General features: G+C 38.2%; 4 protein-coding genes and 1 long non-coding RNA gene across 8 annotated transcripts; 3 read left to right on the forward strand and 2 right to left on the reverse strand.

The window, feature by feature from the left end:
• Positions 1-520: 520 nt before the first annotated feature.
• On the reverse strand, positions 521-4561 carry LOC130996119 (uncharacterized). Its single transcript, XR_009092400.1, has 2 exons — positions 4426-4561; positions 521-1099 (listed from the first exon to the last, which is right to left on the reverse strand). It is a non-coding gene; the product is annotated as an uncharacterized LOC130996119 (long non-coding RNA).
• Positions 549-4772, forward strand: LOC130996086 (probable UDP-3-O-acyl-N-acetylglucosamine deacetylase 1, mitochondrial). Of its 4 annotated transcripts, none has more exons than XM_057921612.1 (8): positions 549-685; positions 772-1083; positions 2936-3014; positions 3093-3142; positions 3407-3523; positions 3889-3953; positions 4068-4212; positions 4448-4772. In XM_057921612.1, exons 1-8 carry the CDS (start codon positions 626-628, stop codon positions 4520-4522), a joined length of 903 nt encoding a protein of 300 aa, XP_057777595.1. In that variant the 5' UTR covers positions 549-625; the 3' UTR covers positions 4523-4772. The 4 variants fall into 4 exon arrangements, with proteins under 4 accessions (XP_057777595.1, XP_057777596.1, XP_057777593.1 ...); XM_057921613.1 differs by having other exon boundaries at positions 3422-3523; XM_057921610.1 differs by having other exon boundaries at positions 2936-3142.
• A 4753-nt stretch (positions 4773-9525) lies between these two features.
• Positions 9526-10302, forward strand: LOC130994117 (uncharacterized mitochondrial protein AtMg00310-like). The gene has a single exon (XM_057919153.1). The coding sequence runs from the start codon at positions 9526-9528 to the stop codon at positions 10300-10302; it is 777 nt and encodes a 258-aa protein (XP_057775136.1).
• A 1419-nt stretch (positions 10303-11721) lies between these two features.
• On the reverse strand, positions 11722-16066 carry LOC130996082 (E3 ubiquitin protein ligase RIE1). Its single transcript, XM_057921599.1, has 5 exons — positions 15432-16066; positions 14102-14221; positions 12877-13009; positions 12639-12797; positions 11722-12180 (listed from the first exon to the last, which is right to left on the reverse strand). The coding sequence occupies exons 1-5, from the start codon at positions 15920-15922 to the stop codon at positions 12019-12021; spliced, it is 1065 nt and encodes a 354-aa protein (XP_057777582.1). The 5' UTR covers positions 15923-16066; the 3' UTR covers positions 11722-12018.
• Positions 16067-16613: 547 nt separating this feature from the next.
• On the forward strand, positions 16614-18582 carry LOC130994118 (uncharacterized). The gene is made up of 5 exons (XM_057919154.1): positions 16614-17230; positions 17324-17421; positions 17577-17602; positions 17666-17926; positions 18478-18582. The coding sequence occupies exons 1-5, from the start codon at positions 16614-16616 to the stop codon at positions 18580-18582; spliced, it is 1107 nt and encodes a 368-aa protein (XP_057775137.1).
• Positions 18583-19133: the final 551 nt, after the last annotated feature.

Raw genomic sequence — 19133 nt, forward strand, 5'->3', positions numbered from 1 at the left:
TATTTTTATATTTGGTGTGCACCTCTATTAATTTTTTTAAACCACAAATAATATATGTGTGGATAGTAATTTTTATATTTATATTTTGACAAATTAAAGTAAATTTTATTTTATTTTTATATATTAGTGCCAACTAATCAATTGATTTCTCTACAATTATACGATAAAATAAAAATTAAATAGTCTTTAACACTAAAATAGGCATAAAAAAACAAGAATGAATATGTTAAAAAAAAAAAACACAAGAATTAAAATAGGCATAAAAATTAAATACTAGTCTTTAACATTAAAATCGAACTCAATAAAGAGTAGGATTGTTTAAACTCTCAACAACTAAAAGACAAGAAAATATTAATAAACTAATCAATGTCATTAGAACTACCCCTATTGTAATTTTTACCCCACTCAAAACAACTTTATCAGCTTTTTTAATACCCGGCACCCAAATAGAGCACTTTTTCGTGGACGGTGAGTATTATTTTACTGTTCATAAACCCATAAAAAATGTGTAGAAAAAATTGAAAATCGGTTGAATTCGACTGATTGCTCACCGATAGCGGAAATAGTCAAAATTAAACATGCGTCGGCGAGAGAATTGGGCAGCAGCAGCAACGGTAGTATTCAAATGAGCGTCGCCGCCGCCTTCAAATCTCTCAAGTCCTCCGCCGTCCTCTCATGGAAACCCGTACTCTCTCACACACATACACACGCACGCACTTTGTTATACACTGAAAGTCGCACGAGCTGACTAACTGCAGCTTCTATTCGCAGACGGGCAATCTGCAGAAAACTGTGACGAATTGCATCGAGAGAACCGGTCGGGGACTCCACTCAGGTGACATATCCACTGTTAGAATTCTTCCGGCGGTGGCCCGCGCCGGCCGGTACTTCATCTTCCGGTCGAATATTATTCGCGCATCGATTGATAATGTTGTGAGAGACACGCCTCTGTGCACTGCGCTTTCGAGAGATGGCTACAGCGTTCGAACCGTCGAGCACTTGCTCTCCGCTCTGGAGGCGTGTGGCGTCGATAATTGTCGCATTGAGATTGACGGATCCAGCAATTGCGATCGCTCTGTTGAGGTAATTTCCTGGATTTCTGGTAAGTGATAAATTTCATACTTCAGTCAAACTGATGCGCATGTGTTGGTGCTTCATGATTCTACATTTTAAGGGTGAATTTTCATGGCCTGACGTAGGGAGATAGTACCTTTACCTTAGAATTTTCACCGTTTTAGCAGTTCACCAGAGAGTAAATTAAAAGTGCTTTAAACCCCTAAAGTCGCATTCATTTTCGCACCTGAGACATTAATTTCAACGGAAAGATTTGAAAGCTGACAACGGATGACAGCAATGGACAATTTATGGTTTCCTGAATAGCAGACACCGACGTTGTGCTGTATGCTGTTTGTTTTCACTTAGCAGGTTAGCATGTTTCGGTGATGCTATTCGCATCAAAATGTACGGTTCTTCACCCTCCCTAGTAATAGAACTCATTTGATTGCTTTTCAAGGTGAAAATAGGGTTAAAGAGAAACACGAGTGCGGTTGGCGAAGAAGTATTCTGTGGAAGTTAGACGTCAAAATCCCATTGGGATAGTGTGCTTTTATAAATGTTAGTTCAGGATGTAAAGTCCTTGGAAGTTACTTTTGGTGTAACGAGCTAACTTGTGAAAAGTTGTTGAATTAAAGTACAATTTACCTTTTAGCAAAGTGATGGAATCACATTACCTTTTCATGATTGAATGTTTAAGTTTCATCATACTGGAATTTCATAGACATTTCTACTTATGTTGATTTCCATGTTCAAGTTATTCATAATTAATTTTGTTTCAATTGAATTATGTTGGGTTCAAGGGTTATAGGTTTTAAATGGATTATCAAGTGAGCTGGCAGAGAATGCATTTTTATGAATCCATAATGACTTAGTCGAGATCAAGGCTTGTGAATTGAAAGCTCATGATCATGATCATATATCCAAGGACCTTACTCCTTCAGTTTGGAATCTTATTGAAACTAAAATAACATAACCTGGTTAGGGAGAAGATTAGATTATAGTTAATCCTGGAAACTACCTAAAGCTCCTCTAATTCTAACACACCGGAGAGCAGGTACAACTGAAATATGGTTAACCAACACATGAAGAAAGACCGACAGACTTATCACCACTCAAACCCCAAGTTTAGTTGAAAGATTCTTGGTTGTTCTTTCATTCTATCACGTGCTTTAGATTATCAAACCCTTAAATATCGAGCAATGAAGAGCGTTAGGTGCCTGGTGGGCTGGTGCTGTTAATCTTAATAAGGCGCGAGTTTAAAGGAATTGCTGTTTAATGAGTTTCTTTGCATACTGATCTTTTTCAAGGCATACAAACGCCTTGGTACACTTCTTTGGTTAAATGATATCTCAAACATGGATATGAGAATCAAACTAAGAATGAGTTTTCAAGTGATGATGTAACACAACAATGACAAAGTTATTGAATTTATTATTGTATGGGTGCAACGACAGTTGGACAGCATAAAGTCTTAGCTCTTTTGAATTAGCCATAGGGATTAAAGCAATCTTGATGATACACTTTACTTTTCTTTCAATAATTTAAAACTTCTCATCATTAAAATGAGAAAAGCTCGATGCTCTTAAAAATCTGTACATCTGTTGAAATGTTAATTCTGCCTTATCATGATGATTAGGTCAGTCAATACGTGCTCTAAACAACTAGCCATTCCACATTCACTTTTTAAGATAATGCAGAGGGATTCATGTGACAAACATGAAGAAGTGTGCCGTGACAACTTTGTTGAGATACTTGTTTGCATATGTTTTCTCATTTAATGGTTGATGAGAGTGTGACACCGGCACCATGATGATTAGTTCCTAGGAGGAGCAAAGAATGTATAATTGATTATTGTTTATGTGATGCATTGATGTTCCAGGTTCCTATCTTTGATGGGTCAGCAAGAGAATGGATGGAGGCAATCAATCAATCTGGATTAAGGGTAGCTACAGATAATGGTGGTAAAAGTTGTCAAAAATTAGCACCGTATCTCAGCGAACCTGTTCACGTTCTGAAAAATGATTCTTTTATAGCAGCAATCCCATATTCAAAAGTCTGTATCACATACGGGATTGACTACCCACAGGTACTTTTGATGCGGTAACAAACATAGATTTTATAAATATAATTAAAGACAACCATGTTCTCTATGTAATTCTCTTGGCTGTATACTATGATTGCTGAATTCATCTTTCTTTTACTTCTATAGATTGCTAAATAGCAATTGTGGACCATGCTTTGTCATTTGATTTGTACTTTTTTTATTACCTATTGGGAACTTATACAAGAAAATGTTACGAGTGTGGTGACACTAAAACCCCATTCCTTTCTTGTTAATACTGTCTTATAGCAATTACTGCTGCAGGCACCTGCAATTGGTTGCCAATGGTTCTCTTCCTCGTTGTTGGATGAATCTATCTACTCCAATTCTATAGCTCCATCTAGAACCTTTTGCATTTATGAAGAGGTAATTGTTCGCTTTTTGCTAGGCTGTTCCCATGCTTCCCCCAATTACGAACTTAGCAACTGATAACCAATAGAATTTTCATGGTTAAACTAGAGTATACCATTTCACTTTCTCAGCTTTGTACACTCTCCTGAAAATGTCTGGGAAACGTTAAGCGTTGTCTCTTCTTATAGGACTAGTCAACAGCATATTATCTTTTGTCTTCTACATGTTTCCAGTTTTGAGTAGCTTTGTCTATTTACTCTGTATATAACTTTTTCACATGAGTCTACTGTAAATGATCTTTAGATTATTTGAATGTGGTTTTTGAGCCAAGAATTGACTACCATGTGAATTTTTAAATATAAATAAAAAATCCTGAGCAGGTGGAACATATGCGCAGCTTAGGACTTATTAAAGGGGGTTCGGCAGAAACAGCTATTGTCTGTAGGTGAGAGATATCAATTATTCTATTATTCTGTTAGCAAGCAACTCACTAAAGCCAGGATGTGATAGGTAGTTTTTGGAGGTTTGATCTCATTCTCTGGTTGGTTTACTTTTGCAGCATGAGTAGGGGATGGGTGAATCCACCTCTGCGTTACGACAATGAGCCTTGCAGGCATAAGGCATTGGATCTTATTGGCGATATTTCCCTTTTGGCTCAAGAGGGTAACCAAGGTCTTCTAGTGGCTCATATTGTTGCTTATAAGGTGTGTTCTATCATCAATACCATCTTTCTTGAATCTAAATAACAACTTCGATTAATTATGCATCTACCTTGGCTGAAAATACTAGAAAATAATAACTATAAACAATGTTAGCTCATATTGTTTATATTAACTTAAACATGAGTAAACAGCATATTTGTTTTTTCTTCTCATTTCAATGATATATACGAGAGTTATTGGGATGGGACTGGTTACCTAACAAATGTGAACATGATAGGGTGGACATTCACTGCATGCTGAATTTGTTCGTCGCCTAGTTGGGAATGATGTTTCTCAGGAGCTCACAGCTTAGCTCATATTCAGATCATTTTCTACTTCTTGTCTGTATTTTTATATGATAGTAGGCGGCATTTAGGCCATCATTGGGTTCTAGAATAGACTTTTGTTTTTTGTTTTTTGATTTTTTGGTAAACAGAAGAACAACGCGAACCTAAGGTAGACATCATTGTCCCATAATCATAATAATTGCAGTGCATGTGCAGCTGAACTATAATGTTTCAAGATTTCTTTGTTTTAACTCAGAAACACTTACAAGTTACAAATTCTACTATCTCATACATGTAATAAAGGGTTGTTTTTTTTTCCCTAAAAAAGTCAATAATGACTCTATTTTCCTTTTATGGTGATTTGAACTCTCAATTTTCTCAACTTATGGTTGTAGAAAGCGCCTTACAATTAAGCTGCACTTCGTTGTCATACATGAAAGATTAATTGCGGAAAACACAAATTTTGAGACATTTATGATTTTAAAATAAAAAATACAACTAAATGTTTTGTAAATTCCGCTACTAAAACGAATTCAATTTTTTGGTTATAACCGTAACCGAATTGAAGTTTGAGTTGATCGGTTAATCGATAACTGTAATTTATGGATCCGGTTTGGTTATCGATTATAGCTGAACATGAAATTCGGTTAATCGATGTAACTGATAACTAATCAATTAAAACCAATTAATTGAATAATTTCAAAATACATAAAAATATAATATATTTTATTTAAAAACAAATTAATTACCTATCCTATGCCGTTATGCTTGAAAACAGATCACCTCCACAGGACCACAGCTACATCAAACTAATTGCACTAGTTGAACGTCATTCTACAAGCCTAATTTAGAATTTAAGCTTTTTTATTCATACAAATACATAGTCTACGAAAGCTTTCATCAATTATTTTCTCTTGATCAAAAAGCAAAACTATTGATTAGGGATGTCAATCGGGTCAGCTCACTGGGTTTTCGGGCTAGTCCTATCGAATTTCGGGTTAATCGGGTGCGGACTAATCGAGCTGGAGATTTTTTCGGATTGTAAATCTTCAACCCTAATCCTAAACGTTCGGGTTTCGGGCTAGTCCATCGGGCTAATCAAGTTAAAGGCGTAAAAATAAAATGGGGTTATTGCCATAAAATACATCAAGTTTGCTAATTTTCTTATTTATATCATCACTTTTTTTTTGCCAGAAAATACATGAATTTATATTTACGTAGCTTATGTGGCACTGACGTGGCATTTAATTTATTTGAGAATGATGATGTGTTGCCACTCCGCCCCCCCCCCCCCAACCCAAACCCCTCCGCCCCTTACCCCCAACGGCTAACCTAAGTACCCAACAGACTGTCTCCCTCCACCACTCCCGCCGCCACCACTTCTCCTGCTCAGCGGGCGGAGCCTTCCCCTCCTCCAACCCCGGCACCACTACTTCTCCTCTCGATCTCTGTCGCCTTCACCGAAAGTCTTCCAATTTGCAGATCTACTAGTACACTCTCCCGTGCGATGCACGGTAATAGCCGTCATTTAATATAATAATTTTGGCTCGTAAAATTCCAAATCGTATATTATTTAATTCTAATTTTAAGATATATAACTAATATTTTATTTACAAATCCATATTAAAATTAATACAAATTTCCTCCTCCCTTAATTGCATTAAAAATTACTGTAATTTAAATAGTTATAATTAAAAATCATGTAAATTTTTTAAAAGGAAAAAAAATGACATATGCTTATGTTTGTCACCAATAAACGAAAATACAATGAAAATAGAGTACGATATTCAACATTATAGATAAATGAGAGCGAACAAAAATTAATTTTAATATTTTAATCGAGCATCACATAATAATCTCAAATTTATTTTTTATAATTTTTTATATCAAATTAAAGATCTTAACATCCATTTTGAGCACTATTTTTATAATAGAAATTAATGATTTTTTTAAAAAGAATTAAAATAAAAGAAAGAAGATATAAAATTTGGAGGGAAAGTTTATGAGGAGAGAGAAAAATTGGAGGTAAACAAACTCCTCTTTTATATTATATATAGATAATTGAGCATGGTGAAATTGGTGGTTTTGGTCAAGTTTTTGAAGAAATTGGTGGTTTTAGTCGAGGAGAGAAACTGGAGGGCGGCGGAGGGCGAGCTCTATTGGTGGAGGAGAGTGGCGAAGGGGGGAGGTTTTGCTGGTCGGGGAGGGCGGCGGATAGGGGGCTCTGCTGGTCGGGGAAGGCGGCGGAGAGGGGGCTCTCTGGGCCGAACATCGGGTGCGTGTAGAGGATATCAAAATGGTGGCGAGGGAGAAGAGGAGAGCGATAATTAGTCGAAATGGTAGTGGTGATGCTTGAGAAGGATAGAGAGTGAGAGGTGGCCGTCGGTGCCAGTGCAGCAGCGGGTTGAATTGAAGAGAAGGAAGCCATAGCTGCTGATTTCGATGGACTTTGGTGGTCGTGGCGATTTCGAGCTATGCGTGTGTGTGTGTGTGTGAGAGAGAGAGAGAGAGGCGGTGAGAGAGAGAGTGAGACAGGGGATGGTTAAGGGATGAGAGGGCGGCGACGCTGCCGTCGCCGGAGAAGGAAGAAGGGGGAGGGCTGTGCATGTGTGTGTGTGTGCGGCGCAGTGGGTGTGTGCGTGTCTTAGAGAGAGAGAGAGAGAGAGAGAGAGAGAGAGAAGTGTGTGTATGTGTGATTTGGCATTTTCGGCAGCCATGTTGGCAATCCGATTGCCACCTCAAATTAATTTGGGCGAAATTATAAATAGTGGGACAATTACGAACAAATTATAAATTCATGTATTTTTTGGCCAAAAAAAATGATAATATAAATCAGAAAATTGGCAAACTTGATGTATTTTATGGCAATAACCCCAAATAAAATTATCATTTGTATTTTATTATTTTTAATGATCTAATGTATAATGTATAAAATATACATAGATATTAAAGATATAAAGTATATAGCAAAACATGAAATGCAAAAATATAATATATTCAAGATAACATAACATATAAAATAAGTTTTTTTAGACTATATAAAATAAGTTAATAATAATAATAAAATGTTTAAGTTTATTAAAAAAATAAAAATAAAATATTCAACAATAATTTGAAATTAAAGAAAAAAGCATCTAAAAAAAATCTCAAACCCTATATTTTAAAATTGATCTTTTTATATAAAAAAAAATCAGTAGCCCAACGGGCTGGCCCGCTCCAACCCGCCAGCCCGAACGGTCTAGCCCGATTAGCCCGATTTATAATCGAGTTGCGATTTTTCAACCCTAACCCTCTAATTTTTTCGGGTTATTCGGGTCGGCCCACGGATTTGGGGCTGGATTGACATCCCTACTATTGATAACCCCTAAAAAAAAGATGCTTAATTATGAATATTCCTGCAGCTAATTTTTTTTTTTTTTGTGAAATTCGGTTAATTTGGGTTAATCAATTAAACAAACCGGTTAACCGCATCCATTAATCAGTTAACCAAATAGTGATTCGGTTCCGATTATGGTTACTGAATTTAGAGAATTTCGGTTCAGTTATGATTAAAATGTAACCAAATCTCGAATAGTAATTCAGTTACAATTATGGTTACTGAATTTAGAGAATTTCGGTTCAGTTACGATTAAACTGTAACCAAATCCATTACCACCCCTAAATTCTACCCTCATTGTTTATGTAATCTTGCCACATACTGATGTGTAGCTATGTGTTGAGGTGGTTCACGAATGGTTTCAAAATTCTGATCAATTATAAAGTTAATTGTTGGATCTTCATATTGGATCCACTACCAAATCAACGAACATAAAATATCTAGATTAAGTCTATCTGGACTGGTTAATTTAAATTAAAGAAAACCTCGAACACATCAATAAAGAATCAATAAGTATTAAGTTTAAAGAAGACAAATGCAAAGATCATTGTGCTCGCTTATGGGAAAGTGGGGGACTGGCACAATCTGTTGGGGACTTGAGTAGAAAACTAGCGGAGATGGGGCCTGGAATGAAATTGTGGGAGAAACAAGAATTTGGTCACATAAAAAAGCGGTGTGCTGCCATTCGGGAAGAGCTGGCGCTGTTACAAAAACCTCAGAGAGACTCCTACACCAAAGCTGAACAACGTTTACTGGAAGCAGAGCTGGACGACCTTATGAATAAAGAGGAAATCATGTGGAAACAAAGATCGCGAGCAGACTGGTTGGAGGAAGGTGATAGAAATACGGGGTATTTCCACAAGGTGGCTGAGGGAAGAAAGAAAAGAAATCACATTAAGGAAATTCAGAAGACGGATGGTACCATTACTCGCAAGAGTAGTGAGATGGATGAGGTTTTCAGAACTCACTTTCAAACGCTCTTTACGGCCGGCGCGATTCATAACCCTGCAGCGGTCCTGAGTTCCATTGAACCGGTCGTTACTGAGGAGATGAACAGAAAGCTAACCGCCCCTTATACTCAGGGAGGAGATTGTTCAAGCTCTCAAGCAAATGCACCCTCTTAAAGCTCCCGGTCCTGATGGTTTGCCCGCTCTCTTTTATTCTAATTGTTGGTCGTCTGTTAAAAATGATATCACTCCTCTCCTGCTTAGAATCCTTAACCAGGGGGATTCTCCTAAGCCGATTAATTCCACCTTTTTGTGTCTAATCCCAAAAAAGAAGAAGTGTCTGATCCCTAGTGATTTTCGCCCTCTTAGCTTGTGCAATGTTGTCTATAAACTTGTGTCTAAAGTTATCACTAACCGCCTGAAATCTCTTCTGCCCACTATTATTAATGAGAGTCAGTCCGCGTTTGTCCCCGGTCGTTATATTACTGATAATGCTCTTCTTGCCTTTGAAATATTTCATATGATGAAACTCAATAAGGCCAAGGCTCATGGTGTGTTTGCTTTTAAATTGGATATGGCCAAAGCCTATGATAGAGTCGAAATGGAATTTTTTGGAGGCTATGAATGCGTCACCTTGGCTTCCAATCTTCGTTTGTTAATCTTATTATGAATTGTGTCACTTCTGTTTCTTTCCGTGTGTTGGTGAATGGTTCTCCGCTGCTATGAAGGTGTTTCCGGTCAGATGGTCAACCGGGACAAATCTACTATCTCTTTTAGTAGTGGTGTGTTGGAGGAAACAAAGTTACTGCTAGCAGGCCATCTGGGCGTCCAGTGCCAAGGTCAGAGAGGAGTGTATTTGGGAATTCCAAGCACGGTTGGAAGATCGAAAACGGAGATTTTTCAGATGCTTTTGGATCGCACCAGAAAGAAATCTAAAGATTGGAAACGTCGATCTCTTTCGGGGGCGGGGAAGATGGTGCTCATCAAGTCGGTCTTACAGTCTATTCCGACGTACTTAATGAGTTGTTTTGCTATTCCGAAACAGGTTTGTCATAAACTAAACAGTGTGGCTGCGAATTTCTTTTGGGGACAGAAGATGGACGAACGACGTATTCACTGGAAATGCTGGAAACGGTTATGTAGGGCTACAAATGTTGGTGGTCTTGGCTTTAGGGATCTTAACCGCTTCAATCAAGCTTTGCTGGCAAAACAGGTTTGGCGTTTGGCTCAAAATGATACTTCTCTCTTGGCACGTTCTCTCAAAGCAAGATATTACCCTCGCTCTGATATCTTCCTTGCTAGTAAAGCCCATAATCCATCTTTTGCTTGGACTAGCTTACTAGTAGGAAGAAAGTTATTGGAAGAAGGTATGGCATGGCGTTTGGGTGATGGTGCTAGAATCCGTATGGGGCTGGACAAGGAAATTATTGCAAAGCGCCGGTTCCAAGTGGTTGTGAAAATGCTCGGCCTTCCTCTTTATTAATGGAGAATTCCTACGCTTGGGATATGGGTAAGTTGGCGGAGATGCTTCGTGCGAACAATGTCTGGAAAATCTCTTCCAATCTCGCTGTTGTTTCTTCGAAACAAGACAGGTTTTTCTGGCCTCACAGCAAAGGCAACTCGTACTCGATTAAATCAGGCTATTTCTTTGCGGAATCTGTTCAAAGGAGGGAGGAGGCTTCTTCTTCGTCTAACTGGGAAGGACTGTGGAATTGGATTTGGAATTTGAGTGTTATTCCGAAGGTGAAATTGTTCATGTGGAAATGTTTGTCTGGAGCTATCCCAACTGCTCAAGGTCTGCGAAGCCGTTCTATTGATGTTGATCCGTTGTGTCACCGGTGTGGGGAAGAGATTGAATCTGTGGAACACGTTTTAAGAGATTGTAAATGGGCTGGGTTCTTATGGGAAGTTTCTCCCCTGCGGATCATTCCAAATTTTCTTGAGAGGCATTGCCAAATCTCTGACTGGTTTGAAGTGATTCATAGCTTCCCCATCAAGGAACTCCATGAGTCCTTTGCTAATATTGCATGGAGTATATGGTACGCGCGGAATATGCTTGTTTTTCAAAACAAAGAACTTTCCCATATCGATTGTCTCTCTGTTGCACAGCGGGCAGTTTGGACTAAACGTATCTGTGATCCTCCAGCCCAAGCCAAACCAAACAGCGTCACTTGTAGCCGTAGAGGACAAATTAAAATCTGGTGTGATGCGGCGGTGGAGGGTGCTGCTGGTATGGGTTTTGGTATTCTTTGTCAGGATCATGAGGGTCAGTCTATTGGTTATAGCTTTGGTTTCTTACCTGGAGTTTTCTTGCCAATTGAAGCAGAGGCTAGAGCAGTGTTGGAAGGAATCACTTTGTGTAAGGAAAGAGGTTTTCAAGATGTCATTGTTGAAATGGATTGCCAAGTGCTGTCTTGGCTTCTTGAAAAACATGAACCTGATCTCTCTTATTTGGGGAATACGCTCGAGTCTATTTACTCATTGGCTTCGGATCTCCATCAACTTTGTTTCAGTTGGACCCCGCGTGATGGCAACAGTCAGTGCAGACAGTCTTGCTCATTTTGCTTTACGTTCTCGCAGCTCTCTTAGTTTTGCTTGTTGGCTTTCCTTCAATGTTAAACTCTCCCTTTGTTTAGTTATGAAGTTCTGCCGCTTTTCTCAAAAAAAAAAAAGTATTAACTTAAAATCATACCAAATGACTCTTGTGATACTACGAGCAGCAATGTAAATATTTCCAATTTCCAAACAACAAATTCAGTTATATATATATATATATTGAACCACAAAGCATCCACTCTAGAACCTAAAACCTTGAATTAATTTAATCTGATTCATTTACTTGGTTAAACTTTTAAAACGCCGACCACAAACTCCGAGTCCTAAAAAAAAAGAAAAAAGACAATTTCTAGTGAGCACTACAACAGATAGCATTTCTATACACGTTTATACATAAAATCTCTTTACACATCAACTAAGACAAACAATGTATCACATGGATTTACAGGGGCGGAGACTTTTTTGTATGTGATTGACTAGAAAAATTTAGCCAAGGGCCTCAGGCACAGATTAATTTACAGAAAGCTGCTCCTTATTGTCGCAACTATAGAGGAGAGCACATTCACAGCATCAAAGCAAAAGACAAGCTGAATCAAATACCAGAATCGGCCTAAGGTTTGGTTTCCGTATTGGCCACTTTGTTTCAAACTTGATCGTTCCCTTTGAGGATGTTGTACTTGCATAGCGGGCAGGTGGCGTTCATCTTAAGCCATTTCACGATGCATGTAGAATGGAAATGATGGCTACAAGGGAGAGCATGTAATTCAGTTCCATCCTCGTACTGTGAGAGGCATATACAGCATTCCTGGAAGAAGAAACACAAGAATGGAGCACATTGACCAAAACAGATATCGAAATTGCAATGTTAAGATGCAAACCCTAGTGTGGATGGAGATGTGAGGTTGTAGGAAGTTAGGAGAAGCATCGACTAAAGCTTTTTATTTTCTTTTATATGAAGAGGATTCCGGATTGGATTTCTCACTGGTATATGAGTAAAAATTGGAGATAAAAATATAATTTTCACCATGCCAACTTATTGAAGTGATAGGTGCTGGAATGCGTACATTGGCTACAAGAAAACCTTTTTGACCACTGATGTCCATGAAAAAGATGCATATATCATTATGAATATAAAGGTTTGAAGGCTATGGCAAAACCAAATTCAAGATGAGCTATGCAGAATCCCTGAATCTCCAATGAGGAATCAACATTTTTTCTAGACAGAATACAAATTTGGATGATGAAATACAGAAAGGCACTTACTGCATCTTCAGGCAAAAGAATTTGCTCGTTAACCATGTGCCCACTGCTCGTTTCAATTGGAACCATTCTGCCAGCTGCATTGCCTACCCTATCCTCATCTTTGCAGGCTTGATATTTGTACTTGGGAAGGATGCTCAGATCTGCCTCTGATGCACCTTCCTGCATATCAAATAAAAAAAAATGCATAAGACAGTTATATTACCAATATATACTTTTCTGCATGTCAGATTTACCATACCTGACCAGCAATAGCATAAAGAATGGCAATGATGCAAGGTAAGCAGCAGCAGAGAGCAATCCCAATAAGACATGCTAACACAACACAAAATATGGCAAAGATTACGTCAAAAGCCAAGAACACCACTGCCAACCTGCAGCACTTACAAGACCAGAGCTCTATTAGGCCTCTTTTGGTAGTGAACAGATATAGGGAAATGAGAAAAAATGTACAAGATGAATAGTTTTTCAAGCAAGCGACTGAAAAAGAGACGCCTGGACCTCTAACAAAAAATTGTATAGTCTCAACCAATAAATTTTTAACATGTGTTTAATGCGTTTGCGGTTTCTTCTACACGTTATGCACCAACGAACCAACTAAGACTTATGCTTGTTCAGCTATTACTGTTATTCCTATAGTATCACTCTGGAAGACCTAATTAGTCGTTTGTGATGTCATAACAAATCTTTATGCATTCTATTAATAAATAAAAAATACAAAACCCATTACTTTATAATGACCAACTTCATCTATTCCTGCACCAATAGGTTGATGAGTTCATCTTTTTGCTCGGTGGTGATGCAAATTAACATGTTAAGCCTTATGAAGAACAACTGGCTCACTCGAAGATGGGGGAAATGCTCTACATTTTAAGCTATTTCAAGTTAGCATGTGAAGCAAGTGACTGTTATGCTTCACAAATGCATCACCCTAAGCTCTTATGAGTCTGAACCACCTAAATCTCAGCTTGCTTCTCATGTTCTTTTGTTTGATTCATAGGCTTGGAACTATAACAATGTAGTCTAATTTTTTAAAGTTTATTTCTAAAACAACATTTTTTTATATGATAAAATTATTTGAAATATTTTTACTATAGAACTGACATATGTTCTTGTATTTATCATCACTTGAGAACTATTATATTTTCTAATGACCAAAATGAAACTGGAGTGCTGAAAACAGATGAGGCATAAATAAAAGACAACATTTGACACAAGAATACGTCGTCCGCAAAGATTTCACTATGACAATTTAGCACAGTTCCAGCACAAAAAAGCGGTGCATCTAGAAAACAATGTCATGTCCTAAAATGGATAAGCTAATAGGATTCTTCCAAAGGCTTGTCATTTCAGAGACATAAAAAAAATCTTGAAGGTAACATAAAGCAGGCATGGCTGAGTACGGATAACATTAATTAGAAAATAACAAGCTGAAGCATTAAATATATAAGAGTTTGCTGCCTTACCAATATAGTCGTGGGGCATTTTCTAGAAGCATTTCACCACCAGAGACAACCCAGTAAAAGCCAACTATCCACCATAAAAATGATGTCATTGTGTTGACAGATTCACATCGCTTCACGCTACTGTTGTCCATGAAAATAAACCAGGATTGTGAATAAAGGATATACTTAATGAGGCCTTTATTCACATTTGGTATCAATTGGAAATTACAGCTACAAGAGGCCGAGCACAGCAAACTAATATAAATAAAAGAAGAAAAGAACACAACTCCTTCATGAAAACTGAAAGCTTCCAGATAAATAGTCTCATAAGTCATAACCAATTGGGAATCGATTTGATTATGTCATTATGTGAAGTCAATAGTCAACATATAATACACCATCATCCTTGTCAACCAAACACATGAATCACATTTGAATCATAATGACATTACTAAACACCTCTGGAGACAAAACTATCATATCAGTGAGACTCCAGATTTTCTCATCTCTTTGGGATCAAGCATTACAACTATTTAAATTCTCTGGCACATTATTAAGAAACCAAATCCAACATAAATAAAGCTTCAACAAGGTTCAGCGCCCCCAGTTGAGGCAACCAAGAATAATTCAATAATTAACTGAATTTAAGTAATTTTCTATTTGAGCCCCTCAGAAACTGTTAGTGCATATAAGCATAAAACCTAACTATTACTCAGAGGACATACAGGTAAAGAAGCACAAATGGTAAAAATTCAGATAAATAAAAGAATAACCCATCTTAGGATTGTTTAAGTGATAAGGAGGATACACATCAAAACCTAACTGTTTTGGAATTCATCGATGAACTACTATTACTCAGAGGATACATACATAGGTAAAGAAGCACTAGGCTTTTTGCCCATAGTGTTTTAACCGCCAACTACAATAATTAGAAAATAACAAACTGAAGCATAAAACACAAGAGTCACAGGCTCTCTGTTCGATGGCAACTTTTACATATCAATTCCAGAGCAAAACCTAAAAGAACATCTCACGCACAAATGTCACATTAACCTAGCTGAAATAGCTGTTAAGCAAAAAGCACGCACAATCTCATGAATTTACACATTTCCAAGATCCCTAAATTTGATATCTTCAGTTCTTACACTACGCATAGGAAATAGACATATAATGATGTAATTGAAAATAGAAAACTTGGAAAATCCCAAATTAGCAAACAAGCTCACAGGCAACTGGGAGAGCACAAACCTCATTAGCTCTCAAACCATTTAACTAACAATCAATGACGATAAGATAGAGAGAGAGAAAAGCTTATTTGATATAAGCTGCAATCAAATGAATTTCTACTAACCTGGAGGCGTTACTGATGCCTAAGAACCCATTTCTCTCTTCATCTTCTTCCTCATTCTCACTCTGATACTCATCCTCACTACCCTGCTCCCTTCCCCTACTCCTCTCACGCCACGAATTGCGCCTACTGTACTCCACCCAAACGAGGACCACATGCACCAAACACTGCAGCGCGTACCCGCACACCCAAACCCTAATCGGCACATTGGGATTCTCGTTGGCCGCGCAAATCAACAGAACCACAGACACAACCACGAAGGCCATATTCCACATAATGTCGAGGGCGACCACCGGCTTCGAGTACCCCCAATCGGCACGGCGCTCCTCCAGCTCGCGGGCGGCGGTCTCCCGCACCAGCACGGAGGCACCGCGGCGCTGCGTGGTGACCGCCGCCCGGGAGAGGATGAGGGAGAGCGCCGAGGGGCGGGCCGACGCGTTCGACGGCTGGCGAGGGCGGAGGAGCGGCGCGGCGGGGGAGGTGGCGGAGGACATGCTTTGGATAATTTGATTGAGGTGTAGAAGAAGAAAAGAAATTAGGGGAGTCTGGAAATGGTGAGTGAAGCCATTGATGATTGCTGAAGGACTAGGTTTTATGTGTGAGACTGTGATTGACTTATGCGTCCGATTATTATTTGGATTGGATGATTCTGCATTTGCTCCTTAATTATACTCCCTCCGTCCCACTATTCATGGCATGTTACTTTTCGGCACGGAGATTAAGGAGAAGCAAACTAGAGGAATAAGGAGTGTGGTCCACATCTTTGAGTTTGTGATTAAGGAGGTTATTAGTTATTTTTATTTTATTAATTTCCAAAAAGACTTAATTTTTTTTATTTAATAATTTTATTTTGAATAACCTGTATTTACATGGATAATTTACTAAAAATCGAATAACCTGTATTTACATGGATAATTTTATTATGAATAACCTGTATTTAAAACTGATCCATGATGAGTCAAGTGCGCTGGAAATTGAAATCTGACCCAAAAACTTTAAAAAATTGGCTCCATTAATTGAAAACAGTACACTGAAGCTTTTTCATTGAAAATTTCAAAGTTCCCACAATTTTTGAAAGGGCAGAAACTAAAGCCCTTTATAAATAAGGCCTACAATCTGATTCCTACAATTTCAACAACATTCGGCAGATCTCACAACTGCTAAAAGACTAAAAAAAAGCTACAAATGGCTAGAAGAAAATATCTTTCTTCCTTTGAAAGAGCAGCCATCATCCAATTCCTCCTTCAAGGTAGCAAAGATGGAAAACCTGGCAGAGGGAAGATGAGTGCAGCGGTGCAAAAGTGGAGCAGTTCGTGTAGAACGATTAGTCGACTTTGGGCAGCTGCAAAAAAACAAAGTGAAAGTGGTGAGGTAATTAGTTCTTTGAGCAAGAAAATATTAAGACCAAGGAGAAAACTTGTAGAACTTGATTTACATTTGATTGCAAGCTTAGATTTGTCAAAAAGATCTACCATTAGAAGGCTAGCATGTGGGATTAAATGCAGTAAAAGCACTGTGGGCAGGTGGATTAAATCTGGACTGATCAGGGCTCATTCTAACGCGATAAAACCTGATCTTACGGCTCCAAACAAGTTGTTTAGGCTACGGTTTTCCTTAGAAGCTCTAGAATATGATAGGATTCTTAGGAGTTTGACATTTAAAAGCATGCACAACACAGTCCACATTGATGAGAAATGGTTCTACATCACAAAAACTGCACAAAGGTTCTATTTAACTCCCGAAGAGATAGAACCTCACAGGACTTGCAAGAGCAAGAAGTTCATCACCAAGGTGATGTTCATGTGTGTTGTATGTAGGCCAATTTTTAATAGTGATGGTAGCTTGCTTGTTTGATGGAAAAATTGGCATTTTTCCATTCACTGAATTGGTGCCAGCCAAAAGGAAGAGCAAGAACAGGGCAGCAGGTACAATGGAATGGAAACCAATACAAAGCATCACCAAACAAGTAGTGAAAGATTGCCTAATCAATCAGGTACATAGGGTGAATGTTATCTGCTCTAAATGTGACAATAGCATGTACCAAGTTCATGTCACTTCAGTATATGCATAGTTAATGTAATGTAGTGCTGAATGCATGGAATGTATTGCTAATGGCTGTGTAAGAATGTGTATTGCTTAAAAATTCAGATTGTAGTGCTGAATGTATTGCTAATGTACAAACTGATTCAGATTGCTAATGTAGGTGCTGAATGCATGTGTATTGCTTAAAAATTCAGATTGTTCCTGCTATTAAAGCAAAGTGGCCAGCAAATGCTAGCAAAACCATCTACATACAGCAAGATAATGCTAGGCCTCACATTCAAGATTCAGATCCAGATTTCAGGGCAGTAGCATCTGCAGATGGCTTTGACATTCATTTGGTGCATCAACCACCAAACTCCCCAGATACAAACATCAACGATTTGGGGTGGTTTAGGGCAATACAAAGCCTACAAACTGAATCAGTTTGTACAAGTGTGGGTGATCTAGTGAATGCTGTGATTAATTAATTTCATGAATTAAGCCCAAACACTTTGAATAAAGTGTTTTTGAGCTTGCAAAGCTGTATGATTGAAATTCTGAAAGTTAAAGGCAGAAATAGCTACAAGATTCCTCATTTAGGGAAAGATGCATTAATTAGGTAGGATATGCTTCCCTTGAATCTCCAAGTTTCAAGTGAACTTGTTAGGGAGTGCATATCCTACCTAATTGACAATGGAGCATTGTCAATTAGTGATACACTAATGCAACATTTGGGAGTGAATGCAGGATGCACAAATGAAGTTGAGATGATGGTGCATCAACTTCAAATTCAAGTTCATGAAGTTATGTGAAGAAGAAGAAGGATCCATTTAGAAGGATCCATTTTGTAAATGCATTTTGAAGAAAACATTTTGTAAATGCAGCTGGTCAGATTTTGTAAATGCAGCTGGGATGATTTTTGTAAATGCAGTTGGGCAGAATATGTAAATGCAGCAGGCCAGAATATGTAAATGCAACTATACCAAGTTTTTTGTAAATGCACCTGGGATGATTTTTGTAAATGCAGTTGGGCAGAATATGTAAATGCAGCAGGCCAGAATATGTAAATGCAGCTGTACCAAGTTTTTGTAAATGCAGCTCAGATGATTTTGTAAATGCAGCTGAACTATGAATGCAAAAATGCAGCTCGGCAGAATACATCAACACCCAACCAACAACCAACAAACAACAGCCAACAGCCAACCATCAAAGCCCAACAATACCAACAAACATCAGCCATCAAATAAACAGCCACACCCAGCAATCAGCAGCCAACACCAAACAACAAGAACCCCATCAAATTAGAACAAAAGGATACCAAACCATAAGAACAAGGGAACTGATAAGAAACAGGGATATTTCATCTCATATTTAATTCTTTTCAATCATAGATGAACAATAGAATAGGGACCAAAAGTATGAGCATGTTTTCATCATTTCAGACCCACATAATCACACATAGCACATAGTACAAACACTGCAAATCCCACATGCCGCATATACCAACTTAAGAACAAGGGCTCGGCCGCATATACATCTACTGTTAAGAGCAGATTAGGGTAGATCTCACTAGAAAAAAGGTAGGAAGTAGGATCTTCATCATCCTCATCTCACCATCGCTCATTTCCCTGTGTTGCCAGTTTTTCTCACAAAGGAAAAATGAATCGGGGTAAGCATCATAAT

The sequence above is a fragment of the Salvia miltiorrhiza genome, chromosome 7 (assembly GCF_028751815.1).
Source record: "Salvia miltiorrhiza cultivar Shanhuang (shh) chromosome 7, IMPLAD_Smil_shh, whole genome shotgun sequence".
Lineage (NCBI taxonomy): Eukaryota > Viridiplantae > Streptophyta > Magnoliopsida > Lamiales > Lamiaceae > Salvia > Salvia miltiorrhiza.

What these genes read in the sequence shown, in the direction of transcription:
- LOC130994118 (XM_057919154.1), top strand. Translation starts at nt 16,614, where the DNA reads ATGGCTAGAAGAAAATATCTTTCTTCCTTTGAAAGAGCAGCCATCATC. An exon ending in GTGCTGAATGTATTGCTAAT is followed by an intron (nt 17,603 to 17,665) that starts GTACAAACTGAT and finishes TTAAAAATTCAG; the next exon opens with ATTGTTCCTGCTATTAAAGC. An exon ending in TGGGTGATCTAGTGAATGCT is followed by an intron (nt 17,927 to 18,477) that starts GTGATTAATTAA and finishes TTGTAAATGCAG; the next exon opens with TTGGGCAGAATATGTAAATG.
- LOC130996082 (XM_057921599.1), bottom strand. Translation starts at nt 15,922, where the DNA reads ATGTCCTCCGCCACCTCCCCCGCCGCGCCGCTCCTCCGCCCTCGCCAG. An exon ending in GGCATCAGTAACGCCTCCAG is followed by an intron (nt 14,222 to 15,431) that starts GTTAGTAGAAAT and finishes CATGGACAACAG; the next exon opens with TAGCGTGAAGCGATGTGAAT. An exon ending in TTCTTTTGCCTGAAGATGCA is followed by an intron (nt 12,181 to 12,638) that starts GTAAGTGCCTTT and finishes TTCTTCTTCCAG; the next exon opens with GAATGCTGTATATGCCTCTC.
- LOC130996086 (XM_057921610.1), top strand. Translation starts at nt 626, where the DNA reads ATGAGCGTCGCCGCCGCCTTCAAATCTCTCAAGTCCTCCGCCGTCCTC. An exon ending in CCGTCCTCTCATGGAAACCC is followed by an intron (nt 686 to 771) that starts GTACTCTCTCAC and finishes TTCTATTCGCAG; the next exon opens with ACGGGCAATCTGCAGAAAAC. An exon ending in ACGGGATTGACTACCCACAG is followed by an intron (nt 3,143 to 3,406) that starts GTACTTTTGATG and finishes ACTGTCTTATAG; the next exon opens with CAATTACTGCTGCAGGCACC.
- LOC130994117 (XM_057919153.1), top strand. Translation starts at nt 9,526, where the DNA reads ATGGTTCTCCGCTGCTATGAAGGTGTTTCCGGTCAGATGGTCAACCGG.